The sequence below is a fragment of the Phycodurus eques genome, chromosome 9 (genome assembly GCF_024500275.1).
Source record: "Phycodurus eques isolate BA_2022a chromosome 9, UOR_Pequ_1.1, whole genome shotgun sequence".
NCBI lineage: Eukaryota > Metazoa > Chordata > Actinopteri > Syngnathiformes > Syngnathidae > Phycodurus > Phycodurus eques.
The window spans coordinates 4,223,038-4,240,695 of NC_084533.1; the positions used below are offsets into that span (position 1 = coordinate 4,223,038).

At 40.4% G+C, this 17,658-nt stretch overlaps 1 protein-coding gene across 5 annotated transcripts in view; it reads right to left on the reverse strand.

Annotated features, from left to right (window-relative positions):
• LOC133407879 (storkhead-box protein 2-like) overlaps positions 1–17,658 on the reverse strand; it is a 64,104-nt gene that overhangs the window by 11,980 nt on the left and 34,466 nt on the right. For all 5 annotated transcript variants that reach the window (XM_061686198.1, XM_061686196.1, XM_061686200.1 and 2 more), the window contains one exon: positions 13,426–13,578. In XM_061686198.1, the coding sequence (XP_061542182.1) occupies positions 13,426–13,578 (153 nt within the window). The remainder of the gene's footprint in view (positions 1–13,425; positions 13,579–17,658) is intronic.

The window sequence follows — 17,658 nt, forward strand, 5'->3', positions numbered from 1 at the left end:
CTATACGGGGAAAGTCATGTGACCAACCCGGAAAATGGGAGAGCTAACTTCCTGTGTATGCTATGCTAACGAGCATAACTTAGATTGACGACACGATTGAAGCCGATCTTCCTCAAATTTTGTTTTCTTTATGGCTAGTGTCTTCAGACAAAAGCTAAATACATATATATCATTTATTTATACAAATATGATATATTGTGGCGGCAAAGTGGCCGACTGGTTAGAGCGTAAGGCCTCACAGTTCTGAGGACCCGGGTTCAATCCCCGTCCCTGCTTGTGTGGAGTTTGCATGTTCTCCCCGTGCCTGCGTGGGTTTTCTCCAGGCACGCCGGTTTCCTCCCACATCCCAAAAACATGCATTAATTGGAGACTCTAAATTGCCCGTAGGCATGACTGTGAGTGCGAATGGTTGTTTGTTTGTATGTGCCCTGCGATTAGCTGGCAACCAGTTCAGGGTGTACCCCGCCTCCTGCCCGATGACAGCTGGGATAGGCTCCAGCACGCCCGCGACCCTAGTGAGGAGAAGCGGCTCAGAAAATGGATGGATGGATGGATGATATATCGTACGTAAACACAAACAAAGCCTAAACACTGTCTATTGTCATCTTTGGTGGCTCTGTGGAAGATGTCACAACAGTGTTTTAAAAAAGACATAGCTGTTTAAAGTTCTTATAGGTGCTTTAAAACGGTCCTGTTCGGCATTAACCCAAGTGAGGAGAAAGTGCTTTTACCCGTTTTGCCAAATGTGGAAATAGGTTGCACATATACCTGATTAATATGGTTTTTCATTATACTTACATATGTGCGGTCTCCTTCTGTGTTTGTACAACAACAATATATAGAAGACAGTGTAAACTGGATTTCATCTCGTCATAACTGGTGTCATACATTCATCTATTTCATACACCAGTTGTCTTCATTAGGTTTGCAGATGAGCTGTGTTCAAATTATATAATAAAACATGTTCTTAATTGTGTGGTGTTTCTTTTGTAGCGTTGAAAAGCAAAATGGCCTTTATTTTACAAAAGAAAAATACCACTGCAAGTTTGAGGACAAAATAAAAAAATCGTTGCTCCAAACATGCAATGTCACGTTCTACATACAGTGGAAATAAAAAGTCTTACCACCCCTATTCAAATGCCAGGTTTTTATGATATATAAAAAAAATAATGTACATCAAGTAAGAATGGGAAAGAATTCCACCTACAAAGCTTCAACAATTTGTGTCCTCAGTTCCCAAATATTTATTGAATGTTGTTAAAAGAAAAGGTGATGTAACACAGTGGTAAACATGACCCTGTCCCATCTTTTTTGGAGCATTTTGCAGCCATAAAATTCTAAGTTTATGATTATTTGCTAAAAACAATAAAGTTTATCAGTTTGAACATTAAATATCTTGTATTTGCAGTGTATTCAATTAAATATAGGTTGACCATGATTTGCAAATCATTGTATTCTGTTTTTATTTGTTTAACACAACGTCCCAACTTCATTGGAATTGGGATTGTAATTTAGTGACATTAAGAACTAGCTGTATCTACAAAATTGATGAGAAGATGAGAAAGGCCTTTTTCCATTGTACCGGTTCTTCCCCAAACCAGCCTCACTCCGCCCAGTGTGGTCGCTTCTCCATTACACTTTTTCAAGGCCAAGTTGTGACAATGGTTTCAGAACCTCCTCCGACCTGGTTCTAAAACCCAGGCTGAGGAGGGCCGTGACGCAACTGTCATCTGATTAGGCGACAGATGAAGGCGTTTTTTAAGCTGCTTTTTAAGTGACTTATGATGAAATTGAAATGAAAACTTTACCTCAAATAAATTATCTATAGTCAATGATTCCATTTAAGACCACATTTAAATGGTTTCAAACATTAGATTCTGCCTAAATAAATTTTTACTCAAAAAATAAGAAAAATAGAATTAGTTTATCCACTCTTCAGAAAAGTAAACAGGAGGGAGGCCTAAATGCTCCAAACGTTAAACAATATTATTTAGCTAGCCAATTACAATACCTCATCAAATGGATGCAGCACAATGAGGAGCATAATACCTGGCTAGAATTGGAACAGGCAGACTGCAACAACATAAAACGCCCAAAACTCAAGTCATAAACGCCATAAATGCTTCCAGAACCCAATAATCACATCCACCTTAACGGCTTGGTGGAAAAGTTTAGAATCAACAGTTAGCTCCCAGTATGCGCTCCCCAATCTGGCATAATCCAGATTTCAAAATTAACAATATACCCCTTCATTTTAGCACATGGGAACAACACCTACAACAACTATTTAATGATAATGTTTTTTGGACACGTGATGAACTGTTCCAAGAATTCCAAATAACAGGCGGAAACGTTCTTCAATACAATAAAGTAAAAGCAGCAATAAGAAAAAGAATACCAACACTCCAGAGCACCCTCGAACTGCCGGAGTTTGTCAAGCAAATAGTAAAGCGTCTTCCGCAAAGGAGAAAAAAAAATAAAAATAATAAATAATCTCTCAAAAATTTATAAATAAATTTCATGCACTAAATCAGGGGTGTCAAACTCATTTTTGTCTCGGGCTGCATTGTAGTTATGATTTCCCTCAGAGGGCCGTTAGAACAGTGAAACCATATAAATGGCTAATCACCAAATCATATTATTACCATTACACAACAAATTGAGGGATAACTACTTTTGAAATCAGAAGACAAGGATAATAGATTGTTCAAGTATTGTTTAAGTTACTGTAGAAGAAGGGTTTGGTAACAGAAAAATGCAATCTCTCAACATTATTGTTTATTATAATGACAATTTGGAATTTGGGTACAGATTTTAGCAAAAATCACGGAAGTTGACAAGCATGATTTGCTTTCGCGGGCCACATAAAATAATGTGGCGGGCCGCATCTGGCCCCCAGACCTTGAATTAGACACCTATGCACTAAATCAATGCACTTACCAATCACTAAATGGGAAGAAGACCTTTCTATGTCTGCTGACCGTAACTACTGCATACAGATATGTAACAATACGTTTAGAATGATAAAAAAACACAAATTTACAGCTTATACAGTATAAAGTTCTCCATAGAACACACTTTACTCAGTACACTATGCATAAAATGGGATTCTCTCCATCTAATATATGCATGCAATGCACTAAAAATACCCCAGACACCTATTTTCATGCTATATGGGAATGCACACCAATTCAATGCTTTTGGTCTTCAGTTACACAGAAACTCTCTTATATTTTGAATTTCAGGATTCCACTTTCCCCAAGATTGTGCATACTTGGCAACTTAAGCACAATGGACCTGCCTAATAAGTATTCACAATCATTACTTGTCGCGTTAGCGACCGCAAAGAAAACAATTCTAAACAATCTTTTTGCACAATTGTCAAAAAAAATAAAAAATAAAAAATGTACCGGCATTACCAGATAACTAGCAACCCTTTACTGCTCAGTGACCGTTTTTTTTTTTTTTTTTTTTGTCAATGTCTTTCTGTCTCCAAAGTGTTCTGTAAATTGACTGTCTGTCGTCGTACTAGAGCGGCTCCAACTACCGGAGACAAATTCCTTGTGTGCTTTTGGACATACTTGGCAAATAAAGATGATTCTGATTCTGATTAAACTGGAAAAACAAAAAAGTTATTAACATCAATCACTGGCTAAATGTTATCATATATATATATATATTTTCCGTTAGAAAAAATATCAGCGGAACGAAAAAATCAATTACATATGGACGTAGATAGCTGGTCAACCTTCCTCAACATGCTAAATCTAGATTATTGATTCCTTTGCCTGGTTATTCTGTCATATGACAATAACAAGACTATTTTGTAAGTGTAAAAGTAAACTTTTGACATCAGTATTCTTTGTTGTCGAGGTTCCTGTTGTTGTTTTATTATTATTCTATTTGTCTTTCTCTTTATTTTTTCTTATTCCTTTATGTACTTGTGTTTTTTATTTTGTTATTTATTTTTTTCTTTAGTCTTTTTTCTTTTTTATTTCTCACATTATACCAATTTGCATGGTGAAAGGACACATGCACGTAGTGGGGATCTTCTATTTTTGAGCCAGTGTTTGTGGTTCCAGCGTCTGTGGAGTTGGAACTTTCTTCACTACTTCCTCGATCTCAGATGCCCGCAGAGCATCGATGATGTGATGTGACTCGCCCATGTTCCATGGGTGCTGGGGCGGTAAAAGCTGGCGCCTGCCTCGGTCCACCGCTCTGGCTACTGGTGGGGGTGGTGAGGCCCCGCCGTCGCTCCTCGGGCCTGCTTCCTCCTCTCCGTTCCTTGCATTCCGCTGCTGTCGTATCTTCCTCTTCTCGTGGGGGCGGGGGGTGGTCCCCTATGGGTTGTGGGGCCTGCTGTGGGGTTTTCGTCCCTGCCTGGGATGGGGGGGCTCCACCTCCCACACTCGGGGGTGGGTAGTGGGTCCATCTCAGATGCCCGCAGAACATCGATGATGTGATGGTGGACTCGCCCATGTTCCATGGGTGCTGGGGCGGTGCCAGCTGGCACCTGCCTAGGTCCACCGCTCTGGCTACTGGTGGGGGCGGTGAGGCCACGCTGTCGCTCCTCGGGCCTGCTTCCTCCTCTTCTCTCCGTTCCTTGCATTCCGCTGCTGTCGTATCTTCCTCTTCTCGTGGGGGCTGGGGGTGGTCCCCTATGGGTTGTGGGGCCTGCTGTGGGTGGGGGGCCCTCTTCGTCTGATTGCCCTGACCTGCAGGAGCCATGCCTCTTAATCACTTACCTATCACACAGTCACATCACTTATTGAAAATATTTTTCTCACGTCACATCTGGGCACACATACAAATCCAAGGGTTCCTGGGGGACTGGTATGGGGGAGGGTGCGAGTGTCAGACCGGGTTCCAGCACGTCATTGCTGTTTCCCGGTCCGGGCGCCCTGCCCCTCCGCCCTGCTTGCCCCCCAGGATTTGAATGCATCACACACACTCATCCCCACGTGTCTTTTAATGCTACACATACACCCATCTCTGGGGGACGGTGGGTCTTGGGTGGAGGGAATTTGGCTGTTAGGCAGCAGTGCCGGAGCCCTGACCCCCCTGGACTTTCCAGATTTGAATGCACCACACCACTCGGAGAGGCACTGATATATGGCGTAGGTCCAATGACTGCCAGTCGGGGACCTGTCATAGTAACAGGGGGGGTGGTGGGTTCTCACTAGCTTCATGGCGGTGGTCCTGAGGCTGGGCCCCCGGGCTGGATGACTCCTTGGCGTTGGGGCTCCCCTCTCATACCCTTGCGGCTGCTCCCTGTGCCCCCCCCACCACCTCATCGTTCCCTTGTGTGGCGGGGCACGTGGGGCAGTGGGGGTTGGCTGGGGGGGTGGCATTGGGTCCCTGCGGCCTCCTCCAGGTGGCCGGTTGTTGTCGTGGCGCCTCAGTGGGGCGGGCGGACCGTCCTGGGTCCCTCGGTGTGGGACGTGTCCTGTCCACCAGGCTGCTCTCAGGTAGACTCCTAGGCCTGATCCTGCCTCTCGACTGATTGGTTGGGGTCCTCAGCCACCGCGGTGCAGGCACAGCAATTACAGGAAACATCTGTCAGTCATTGTGCATGTGAAACGGTGTCAACTCACTTGCATGTGTCCGTAGGCACACACCCTTGGGACTTTTTCGCTGGGTGTGGGCCACTCACTTATTGCGAGAAATAACTCCTGAATATCCGAATCGCTTGGGTATCCCCTCACTCACACGCTCGTCCTATTGACTTTTATAATTTACATAGTCACTCCCACCACACTTCAGTTGTACAGACAGGTTCATGACTCTTGTCCTGCATACTTCCCCTGTCCTATCTTGTCCTGTCCTTCCCTCACAGGGTGTAGCACTACAACACTCATCTAATGTGTCATTGTTCCAGATATATAAGGATTGACTTTTCTCATCTTGTTTACAGTTAGTACTTTTGTCTTTTGTATTTTCTCACTCGCCTCTCAAAACGTTGTTCTGTTCGACTGATCGACTCTTATTCTCAATAAACATCCATTATAATACTAAGAAACCACAGCGGCAGCTTAAAATCTCCACTGTGACACAGTAAAACTGTTCCGGCAAAAAAAGGGATACAGATCCTCCAATCTGCTTGACCTAAAAGCCGAAAAAAAAAAAGAAAAAAAAAAGGGACTTGTCACCCGACTTGTCACTTTCACAATCATGTCTAAAGGCTGCCGCACACTCGACTCGACTGAACTGTCGTAGAGAGTACGTGATTAGGCAACTGTTTTCATGAGTTTTCAATCAGTCTGCCACTGGCTTTGTTGTGATTCCAAATTTGAATCGCCGTCTTATCGTCACCACAGATAAGCTTTCCCTCACGGGTAAAATGCATGTCTTGGTTTAGCGAGCCATGTCGCATCAAGCCATATAAACAGTATATCCAATCTTGTGTTTTACATCAATACTTAAACATACTCATAATGTATAATGTGGATGAAACCACAAAGCTTATGACCAGAATCTAGGCGAACGTACCTACACATTAGGAACGTACCTACACATTAGGTACGTTCAAATGAATGGAGCCAGCGAGCCTCCAAGCAAATATCCGCACTCTCTCTTTTACTCTCACCAACACCTTTTCTCTTTAGCAACCGGCTTCTTCCTTAACTATTAATCTATCTTTTTATGGTTTAAGGAATGTGATAAAGTACAAGATACTGACTACACAGAATCAAACATCTACACAGGCACGCCGGGCATCCACTTGTGAATCGCTCATGTGCGGGGGTGAGTCGGCAATTCTACATGATGGGCCGGTCCAGTCGGGTTTGACCACCAAATCTATTGAGTTGTACAGGTTATAGCTTATCACGTTAATAGTGGAAAAGTTTTTGAAATTATTAATCTTGGTCTAATTAAATTTTTTTACTGTATCACAAAGCCTGGCATTTGAACAGGGTTGTGTTTAATTTATATCCACTGTATCTTTTTGATTACATACCACACAAAAACAAAAAAAATAAAACATTGCAAGAAAATCCAGATAAACTTGTAGACTGAGCAACTTGTGCAGTTGCATTAAGAAGAAAGTAATGGGCAAACAAATCAGTGACTTGTAAGCATTAGAAGGGAAATCTGGAAATACTGTACGACCATGCCCTTGTTAGAAAATATGGCAAGGTCATATTTAGGTTATACTGCTCCTACAGTAAAGGTCAAGCCCAAATCTGCTGTCTCCCTCCCTCCAACTTCTTTGTCACTCTCGCTCTCTCTCAGTAGCTTCGTTCACGCTCCCTCTGTCAGTCTGGAGGTATTACTGACACTTACATCACAGAAGCCTCTTGGGCCAGGCAGCATGATGCAACTTGACGCGCAGACAAGCTGCTGCTGCACTGCGTATGCATGCACGTAAGTGGGCACACACACACAACAACTTTTTATTATTTTGCATTCATTTCCTAAAGACTTCCCAGCTATAAAATGTTAACCTCCCACCAAATTCTCCTTGCACAGACAACATACCTTCGGATAAAAGTGAAAACAAGCCAATTGTACACATCCCCACTCTTAGTTTTGTGGGTAACTAAGAAGAAGAAGAAGAAGAATGACCTTTTATTGTCATGAACAAAATTTGTTCTCTGCATTTAACCCATCACAGAGAACACATACATATTAGTGGAACACACTGGAGCATGAAATAATGTCCCCCCCATAGTAATTAATCTTGCACAGTAAACAATGTGCGTTCAATTTTATACTATTTCAAGCCTGGTTTCTTGTCTGAAAATGATAAAATAGGTAGATGAAACCTATTTTAAACCTACTTTTTCTACCTGTACTTTAACTGAATCGCCGATTAAAGCATAAAGCCAATGTCAATTACTGTAAAATAATCTATTACCTAGAATTTACAAGTGACAGCAGTACAATCAAACATCACATTAATGGTAATTATCATGATCACATGTAAGAATGGTGAAAGAGGGAAACCCAGCGCTAACTGACACACATGCGGAGACTCAGTCCGTGTGTGAGTGCTTGTGTGTGCCTGTGTGTATACTTGAGACTGTGTATAATTTTGCTTACAATCAGCTTTAAAAATATGTAACTTCAGCTACAACCTCTAAAAAATGCAGATGTAATTGAGTGCACTGAATTAATGTGAAAATGGCTGCTGAGACTGCATTGACACTTCAAGGTTCAAGTGACACAATTGCAATTTTCTTTGCTCCCTCAATAGGCACAGTTCGGATATGTCCCATGGAAACGTAAAGAGGAAAAAAAATCTGATATTCTCATTGCAGAGTTTTGCCTCTTCAGCTCGATTTTCACTGCAGAACCAAGGGCCAAATGTTCGACCAAATTTAATGCCTACACTGTGTTCCACACTTTTGAGTTTTTTAGTTTTTCTGCAAATGTTTTGGCATATTTGACCATTGTTGGCAGAAGCCTCGGGTTAGGAGAGTCTAATGAAAGAAGTATTATTTCAGGAGGTTGTTCCACATTATGAAGCGAGTCAAAGTTGTTTTTTTTGCAATGGAGGAAAAGAAGGATTTTTCCTTTGATGAAAACTGGAATACTCAAATGCTTTTCGAGAAGGAATGAAAACAAGACATATTCAAGAAAACTTAAGTCAGGTCGAACTTAAAAAATAAATAAATACATAATTAAATAAATAAATAAAAATAGTGATTCAGAGAGAAAACTGGTTCGGTTCAGATAAATGCATGCAAGGATTACTATACCAGAATATAAAAAAATAACATTAAATGCATATGGTGCCGTTTAACTAACAAAAGTTACCCGATGTTTTATTGATGGAATTAAGTCCGAGCAGAATGGAAGATGTGGTTAATGGGTTGAATAGTTTTTTTCAAAACACTGAAATGTTTTTTCAAATGCTGAAAATATAAAAAAAAAAAAGGAAAGGGGTGGGACATCCAAATTGCAGTAACCTGTATTGCAAGAAATCCAAGCTCAGTCTATCTTGACGTAGTGGGAAAAAAAGAACGAAATATTACAGATAGTGAACAAATATAACTTCAACTATAAATTATCGACTGACTGCAACGGAATCAGCATGACACTTGTCATGAGAGTCATTGACAATCTTGCTAACTCACTAACCTACAGCTGCAACTTATCTTTCACAACCGGAACATTTGCACAAAACATGAAAACTGCTTAAATTATTCAGTTACACCAAGATGAGGATCAACAACGTATTTCCAACTACAGGCCCGTCAGTTCTCTTATATACTGGGAAAACGGTTTATCAGTCGGCATTAATTGAATTAATAGAAGAACTCACAGGTTAATTGATACAAAAGATGAATGGAATATGAGTTTTTATAGATTTAAAGAAAGCATTTCACACTATAAAAAAGATGAAAGTTGGAAGGATATGGTTGGAGTGCCACAGGGGTCAGTACTGGGTCTAAAATTGTTCATTTTATACATAAATGACGTATGTAAGCGAGTGAGAACAATGAATCTTGTTTTAGTCACTGTTTACATACATTTTCTTTGTTCTGGGGAAAATGCAGCAGCTTTTGGAGGAGATCGCTTCAGAAATGAGTAAATTAAAACAGCAGTTCAACTTAAATAGATCATCCTCAAGTTTAAATGAAAATAAATTAATTTGTAATCTCATCTGAAATCTAAATTACTGCTGAAGCATAGGCAACTAACGGCCCACATGCCTTAATGATTCAAATAAACAACAACCAACATCACGGACAGTGGGAGATTGAAAACCTGTACGAATTTAGCAGTCACCACCCACAGCCGGCGAGCAAGTACAGCCTATTCACAGTTCATCATTTGCAATTTTTTTTCTGTGGAACCTAACTACAAACGCCAATTCCAAAGAAGTTGGGACGTTTTGTAAAATCTAAATAAAAAGAGAAGACAATGATTTGCAAATCATTTTCAGCCTATATTCAATTGAATAGACTGCAAAGACAAAATACTTAAAGGTCAGAGGACAAAGATTTTACATTTTTTCTTTATAACTTTGCTCCCTCAATAGGCACAGTTCGGCCATTTCAAGGTGATTATATAGCAGATATACAGCAGTTAAATTGATAAATATGATGCAAAATGCGCCTTCTGCTTTTTGCATCCATTTGTCCGGTGTTGTAACGTCACACGAGCCAAACAGCCTGTTCATTCGGCGTTGTGTGCTATTGTTGGATGCTGTTGTTCCCGTCCTTGTATAATTATTGTCTCATGATTTAACGATGTCACAATGGTTTATTGTGTGGCATTTGGTTATACAAATGGTTCAGGCAGTGGCAAGAGTTTTTTTTGGCTTTCCAAGTGAAAAAGGAATACATGAAGAGTGGAAAGGGAAAGTCACTTGACAGGGGACGAAATGTGGTCAGGTATGGGTGCCTAGCAAGCATTCCAAACTGCGCTGATCACTTTGAACTGGCGTGTTTTGAGAAGGACTTAGCAGAAAGCATTGGATACAGAGGTAGAGGCTGAAACCAACTGCTGTGCCAAACTATTTTTCCTACGGTCATCGGGACCTCAACCGCCAGCAAGAGAACTAAATCGTGCAGCCGCCACGCAGCATTTCCTTGTATATACCTACGACTCTATTATGGGTACTGTGCACTGGGGATTAGGGAAAAAAGAACCACACAGTACTTTTCAGTACTGTCGTCTGTACTTTTGCCTAAATGACAAGCCAACAGACTTTCTGTGCGGCGTGTTATAACGCTACTCGAGCAAGGGGCACACAATATATAGGAATACTGCATATGATGTAAAAGCTTGTGCCGTGTCACTGAAAAATATATGAATATATAATGCGTATAGTCGTGCTAAAAAATATTGGATACCCCTGGGGTGCCATTATTTCAAGCCATAACTGTATAAAAATACATGCTTTTGACATACCGTCATAGGGACCCAGTGGTCACTCTCTTTTTCTGTTGTACACCTGCTACTTGGCTGCTCGTCGTCGTCGTCACTGTCAGGTTCCGACCTCATGATCGGCTCAAACGTACAGTTTGACCATGCCAAGTGCAGTTGGGCGCTCCTGTACGTCGAAATCCTCCTCCTCCTCCTCATATTCCAACACGCTGCTCGCCATTGCGTATAGTGTGTAGCGCGCTGTGTTTGTCAATTGCAACGGTAGCCCTTGCGGTGGATAGAGTAACTACACCCTTGAGCTTCAGGTATGTTCGGGGGAGGGCTCAATATGCATCATACAAACCAAATGTCTAGCTAAACTATGGTTGAAAACTTGCTGGAAGTTACGTGCATGTATAACATAACATATAACAATGCAAATATGAATTTTAACTGACCCCATAACATCTTTGTCATCTGACCTTTAATGCTCAAACTGGTAAACTTAGGTTTTTTGTAAATATTCAATCATTTTGAATTTAAAAAAGCTGGGAGAGGGGCCTGTTTACCACTCTGTTACATCACCTTTCCTTAAAAGAACGCTCAATAAGCCTTTGGGAAGTGAGGACATTACTTTTTGAAGCTTTGTAGGTGGAATTCTTTCCCATTCTTGTTTCCTATACAACTTCAGTTCCTCAAGTCCGGGATCTCCGTTGTCGTATTTTGCGCTTCATAATGCGCCACACATTCAATGCAGTCCAGACTGCCAGCAGTCTGGACTGCTGGCAGGCCAGTCTAGTACCTGCACTCTTTTACTACGAAGCCACATTGTTGTAACATGCAGAATGTGGCTTGGCATTTCCCTGCTGAAACAGGCAGGGACGTACATGAAAAAGACTTTGCTGGATGGCAGCTTACGGTATATCAGATATGCAAACGCCAAAGGAATGAAAAAGGTGACCAAAAAAACCATTGTGGGGGGTCTGGCGGGATCCCAGAGGACCCCGCAGAGAATTTCTTTGATTTTAACATAAATTAAGCAACCTGGAAGACTCTGAAGAGAACAGTAAGGCAAATAAATAAATAAATAAATAAATCTTTTCACGCAGAAAAACTTATTTACACCGCTGAAGTACAGGTTGATGTACACATTTAAGATAAAAATTAAATTTGCCGAATTTCTTTGCTTTTTTGTTCTGGCCTCCAATTTGAGCCAAGCCCATCTCCACCTGCACGTGATTCCTGCTTCAAGCTGTGCCACATGAATAGCATCCTCCCCTTTAAGCACTTTCATTCTGGAAAAGAATTGACTAAAATCATTGTCTGTTTCACTTCATTTTTCACTATTACCAACTTCAAAGGCTCATCCCACATGCATCCTCCAGGAAAATATTAAGTACTATATTTTTCAGTTTTTATTGCCAATTTCTGAATTTGAAGTTAGTTCATTCTGTGTTGTGACATAATCCCTAACATTGCTCCGTGATTAATACATTTAACATTAACAATCATAAACTAATTAGATAATTATAAGCGCGTTTCCTAATTAATACAAAATGTACTAGCGGATCAACTCTTGTCGCCGATCTTACGTTTGCTTCGTGGTCCCGCTAGGACGAGAACCAGGGCCACAACCTGCAGCACCTCAACGTGAAAATACAAAAGACCAGTGCAACAAATACGACAGTGGCTGATCTAATGAGCAAAAATGTTGCTTAAACGGAGGAGCAACAATCGAGGATTTCCGCTCCAGAGGTGGGTAGAGCAGCCAAAAGTACTCAAATAAGAGTGCTGTTAATTGACAATAATGTGACTCAAGTAAAAAGTAGTCCTCCAAAAAAATTAAAAAGTAAAAAGTACACAGTGAAATAATTACTCAAGTACTGAGTTATATATATATATATATATATATATATATATATATATATAGAGCCTATCCCAGCTATCTTTGAGCGAGAGGTGGGGTACACCCCGAACTGGTCGCCCGCCAACATACATACACATTAGTACTATGCTTCAATCCAACTGAAACAGGAGGAAACAGATTTGGAGCACTCAGCGTGGGCAAATATAGACTCCTACCAAAAACACTAAACTGTTTAGAATGGTTAAATCCAGTAAGTGCAGTGGTTTACAGTTACACATTTTAAAATTAAACAAAATACACTGTGTCCTTTGAAAGTTAAATGCCGTGTCACTGTGTCAGTATGTACATTTTTCATTTGTTGTCGATCGATGTCGCCTATCTGAAAACTGATGAATGGACACTTTTTGGCAGGGGCACATAGTTGGTGTCATTCTTATGCGTTTATTTTACTTTAAATGTGGTCTCATGAAATCCAAATAGTCGTAAAAAAAGGTAATCAAAACATACATACAGTACATAAGTACCATGTGCATTTCTATTCCCAAAACTTGTAATGCATCCATGGCTGAAGGAGTTTCCCGATCGGAAATTATTTCGTCAACGGAGAGATGTTGGCATGGAAATTTTGAAATTTTCATTCACACTCTGACTGAATGCCCACAGACTAATTTGGATACCCCAGGGCCACTGTCCCCCACCCCACCCTCCCTATACCTTAACCTTATGTAAAGCTGTGTTACCTGGAAAACATGTCTGTAGGTGCTCCGTTAGGGCCTCCTGGGTGACAGGCTTATGCGCAGAGTTCATAGCAGAGATAGCCAATACCAATACCTCTCCCAGAGGGATGAACTGGGATTGGCTGATAGGTGACATACTGATGGGTGACACATCACCTGTGAAGAGAGAAGTCATCATAATTAACAGATAATTATCAGTTATAACATAACCATCCACCCTTACACAAATAGCTCGAATGATATTATTGCATTTGTTTGACCTCTGTTTCAAAAGGAGGACTTGCTACACTCAGAGTAAATCCAAGTAAATTAAAAAAATAATAATTCATTTACTGTACTCATCAAAAATATACATATAGGGTATATTTTAAAAATAAATATGAAATGCTTCACTCTGAATGTGTGTAGTGCATCTCTATAATGAATTCCACGTTTTTATTTGAACTACCTAACTAAATTAAGCTTTTCACAATATCCTTATCTATTGAGATGTAACTGCATTTGAAGAGCGAGTTTCCAAAACTCTATCAACCTAGTTTGATAACATTTTATAAATGTAGATTTTATCCATTTACAACAACTCATTGGCACGTTTAACCAAAGATAATATAGTGGTGGCTTGACTTGCAAGCTAAATTTATTCCGTGACCATGCTCATAACAAAACTCGCTTATACAGTGTTCCCTCGCCACTTTGCGCTTCACGTTTTGCGGGTTTTTCCAAAATATTCATAAAAAAAAAAAAAAAAAATCCATCAAAAATACAAATGAAAATATACAGCCACATCAGCAGCCATATTGTGGAAAGACTCGTTCTTTCATGTTGATGCATGAGAGAGAAGGTTTCCCTGCATGCCAAACGAAGAGATGAGTTGACTCAGAGGCTTTTGTACATGCCTGTACTGTACTGTACATGCCACGGGCACTCATACAAGGCGCGCGATAGGTTGCCGGGGCGACATTGACCAATGAGAGCACAAGTGGATTTTTCCCGCAGCCTCACCCAGCATCTTCCCTTGTTGTGTCTCGTCAGTCTCGTCTACGCTGTTGACCGTCTCGCAAACTGTATCTTAGTGTTGTGTTCGTGATAACTTTTTTTGATTAAGCGATAACTTTTTTTGATGAGTTAAGCAAGCCCTGACAATGACGCCGAAGCCCTGTGCCCCTGTGAAAGCTTCCTCCGGGGCGCCCAAGAGGAAGAAGAAGATGATGACCATCAGCGAAAAAGTTAAACTTTTAGATATGATCAAAGAGGGCAGATGTTATGCATCTGTGGCACGCCATTATGGCATGAGTGAATCTACAGTGCGGTACATCAAGAAAGAAGAGGGAAACATACGCAAAACTGCTTCAACAAGGAAGCGAAACGTGTGGTAACTCCGCGTAATAACAGACGGGGTTATGTCCTGGTACAGGGGAATTTTGAAGCAAAAGAAAAAACGAAAACAACAACTCCCTATCACCATGTTTTTCTCCAAGGTAAAACCCCAGCTTCACCATCAGCGCCTCCACAAGAAGAGTCTCAGAGTGAACCTAAAGCCTCTACGAGTCAAGTGAGAGCCTCTCCTCCGCCATCAATGCAAGCCTCTTCGCCTCTCTCAGAAGGCAATGTTGATGAATGTTAATTACTGTATAAGGTTTTGTAATTAAAGATTTAAGTAAATATGTGTACTGTTGTAATTTATGTCTCAAATATGCAAAGTATAAATACTGTTTACATATTTTAAACATTCTGGTACCCACATACACGTACACGAAAATTCCTGGGGGGGGGGACAAATCCTACTTCGCGTTTTTTCACCTATCGCGGGGGGTTCTGGTCCCCATTAACCGTGAAAAACGAGGGATCACTGTATCTCAAATCAACTTTCCCCAATGTAAATAGTGGAAATGCCATTGATCCAGTTCACCGCTCTAATATTCACCAACACCTTTTTATCCTGGGTTTTTTTTTTTAATAAGAAAAATAAAAGCTGTATTAAAACATATGTCAATAACATAATTAAATATAATTTAAATTAATTCATCAGAGAAAAAAGTGTTAATTCAATCAACTTTGTGGTGCTGCTTCTGGTGTGTGTGCCTTGGTCACAAGGGACAGTATAATAAATACATACATACAGTATTTCACGAAAATTAATTATAGAAATCAGGGGAGTCATTAGGTTACATGGTTGGAGGGGCGGGGGGGTGGGGGGGGGGGGCATAGCCACCAGGAGATGCACAGGTTGTGAGTGAACGTAGTGCGCGAGCAAAACATTTCACAAACAGCTAATGAAGACTGAGAAATTGCTTTTTCAAATTTTTGGACAGTTTTTAAAACAATACAATACTGTATAAAAATTCCGAGTCACTGTTAGATTTGTAGTGTTATTTCAGTCTGATTTTTTAATACAGTACGCAAACACAGGAAGTATGTTTCCAGCATTAACCACATAAAAAGAAAAAAAATGTACACATTGTTACAATGTATGCAAAACTATGCAAAATGGGCACTATGTTGTCACAAGTCAGCCAAGCCCATCATTTTCAATTAACAAAAAAAATACAGAGAATAATTTCCCTTCAAGGCGTTAACCATGTTATCGAAATTAACAGCTGCAATCGCCAGCTACTTGGTGGGTGGAAGCATCAACGAATGCTGTCTGTTTTTAAGGCTGGCAAACCAGTTTATTACTCTGTTGTGACTCAGACGCTAAAGTGTCTTTTTTTGATTGACATGACTGCAAGACTGAATTCTTCCTGTTCAAGATACATTGAAACACATTTAATTAATAATTGATAACTATAGAGGCTAATGACATGACTTTGGCTCACAATAAATGCTTGCTCCCAATTACTTTTGACGTCACAGAGATGATATTTTGCGTGCATTTGTGACTACAATGGTTGGAGAAAAATATTACTCAATTACTTTTAAAGTCAAAGATAAAGTAGTCTTGAAAATATCTGGGACTGGCTAATTTGGCTTATATTTATTTCTTGGCTCTCTCCGCTTTCTAATCACTACTCTACTAAATGAAATTTCAAGTGAAATAAGTCTTATACGATACACCTTGACTGAAATGTTTCATGGTGTGAATGTGAGTGCGAATGGTTGTTTGTTTATCTGTGCCCTGCGATTGGCTGGCGACCAGTTCAGGGTGTACCCCGCCTCTCGCCCCAATACAGCTGGGATAGGCTCCAGCACGCCCGCGACCCTAGTAAGGATAAGCGGTACGGAAGATGAATGAATGATAATTATTATTATTATATCCGCTGATGATAACTATAAGTGAATGAGCTCAGCTCCTGTTTCATAGTGTGAATTCATGTATACATTTTACTCTTTAACCTCCTTCATCTTTATGTAAATAGCCAGGAGCTTCACAATACATTTCAAACTAATTGACAAGCTAGTAAGTAGTAGTAGCATGTGACTCTACTGTTAAGCTGGGAACTGGTGCTAACTAATTGTTAACCAGTAATGATGAAGACTTACTTTCTTGCAAAACATTCTTAAGTACCTTCTTCATTCTCGTCCTCATGCTGCTTTTAGTCAGCCTTGTGTGCTACCCGGGCATGTTAACAGCAGGATGCAGGTACCAGGGCAAGCAAGGTCACAGTTAAAACATGGACTAGACCTTTTAGTAATAAGGACGTTTTGTATATGAACAAGTGGAACGGATTGGATCACGTCTAACTACAAGGGCTCTTTCTCTTACACTATGAATTGAAGGGAAACCCATAGATTTCTGATCATATTTAAGTGACTAATGATCGGCGCCCCAAAAATAGACCTAATGACGCCACTGATAGAAACAAAGAAACCCATTGCAACTAACCGTTCCACTTGTTCATATAGAAAACATCCTTATTACGAAAGGTCCAGTCCCTGTTTTACTGCTATGAATGCATTAAGCTAGTGGACTTTTGCAAGACAATGCTATGGGTTTTGATTAAATAGACATTTAATTATCTTTGTTTTAGGTTTAGTTTTACAGCAAACTTCAACTGAGAACGGTAATAAATAGCCAGAAGCAAACACACTCGGCTTCTTTTATAAAGAAAAATCTGCTACGGACACACCGGTGCCAAAACTAGTATTGTAAAACTGCTCCGTTACTACGCACCTCTACCTCATCACTAGCCTCACATATACCTTCAGGGTATCTTGAAAAACTCAAAACGTTGTGGCACTTGCAAGTCAAGGTACCACTGTAGTCTGTACATAACAGAATGACAAGGCAATATGGAT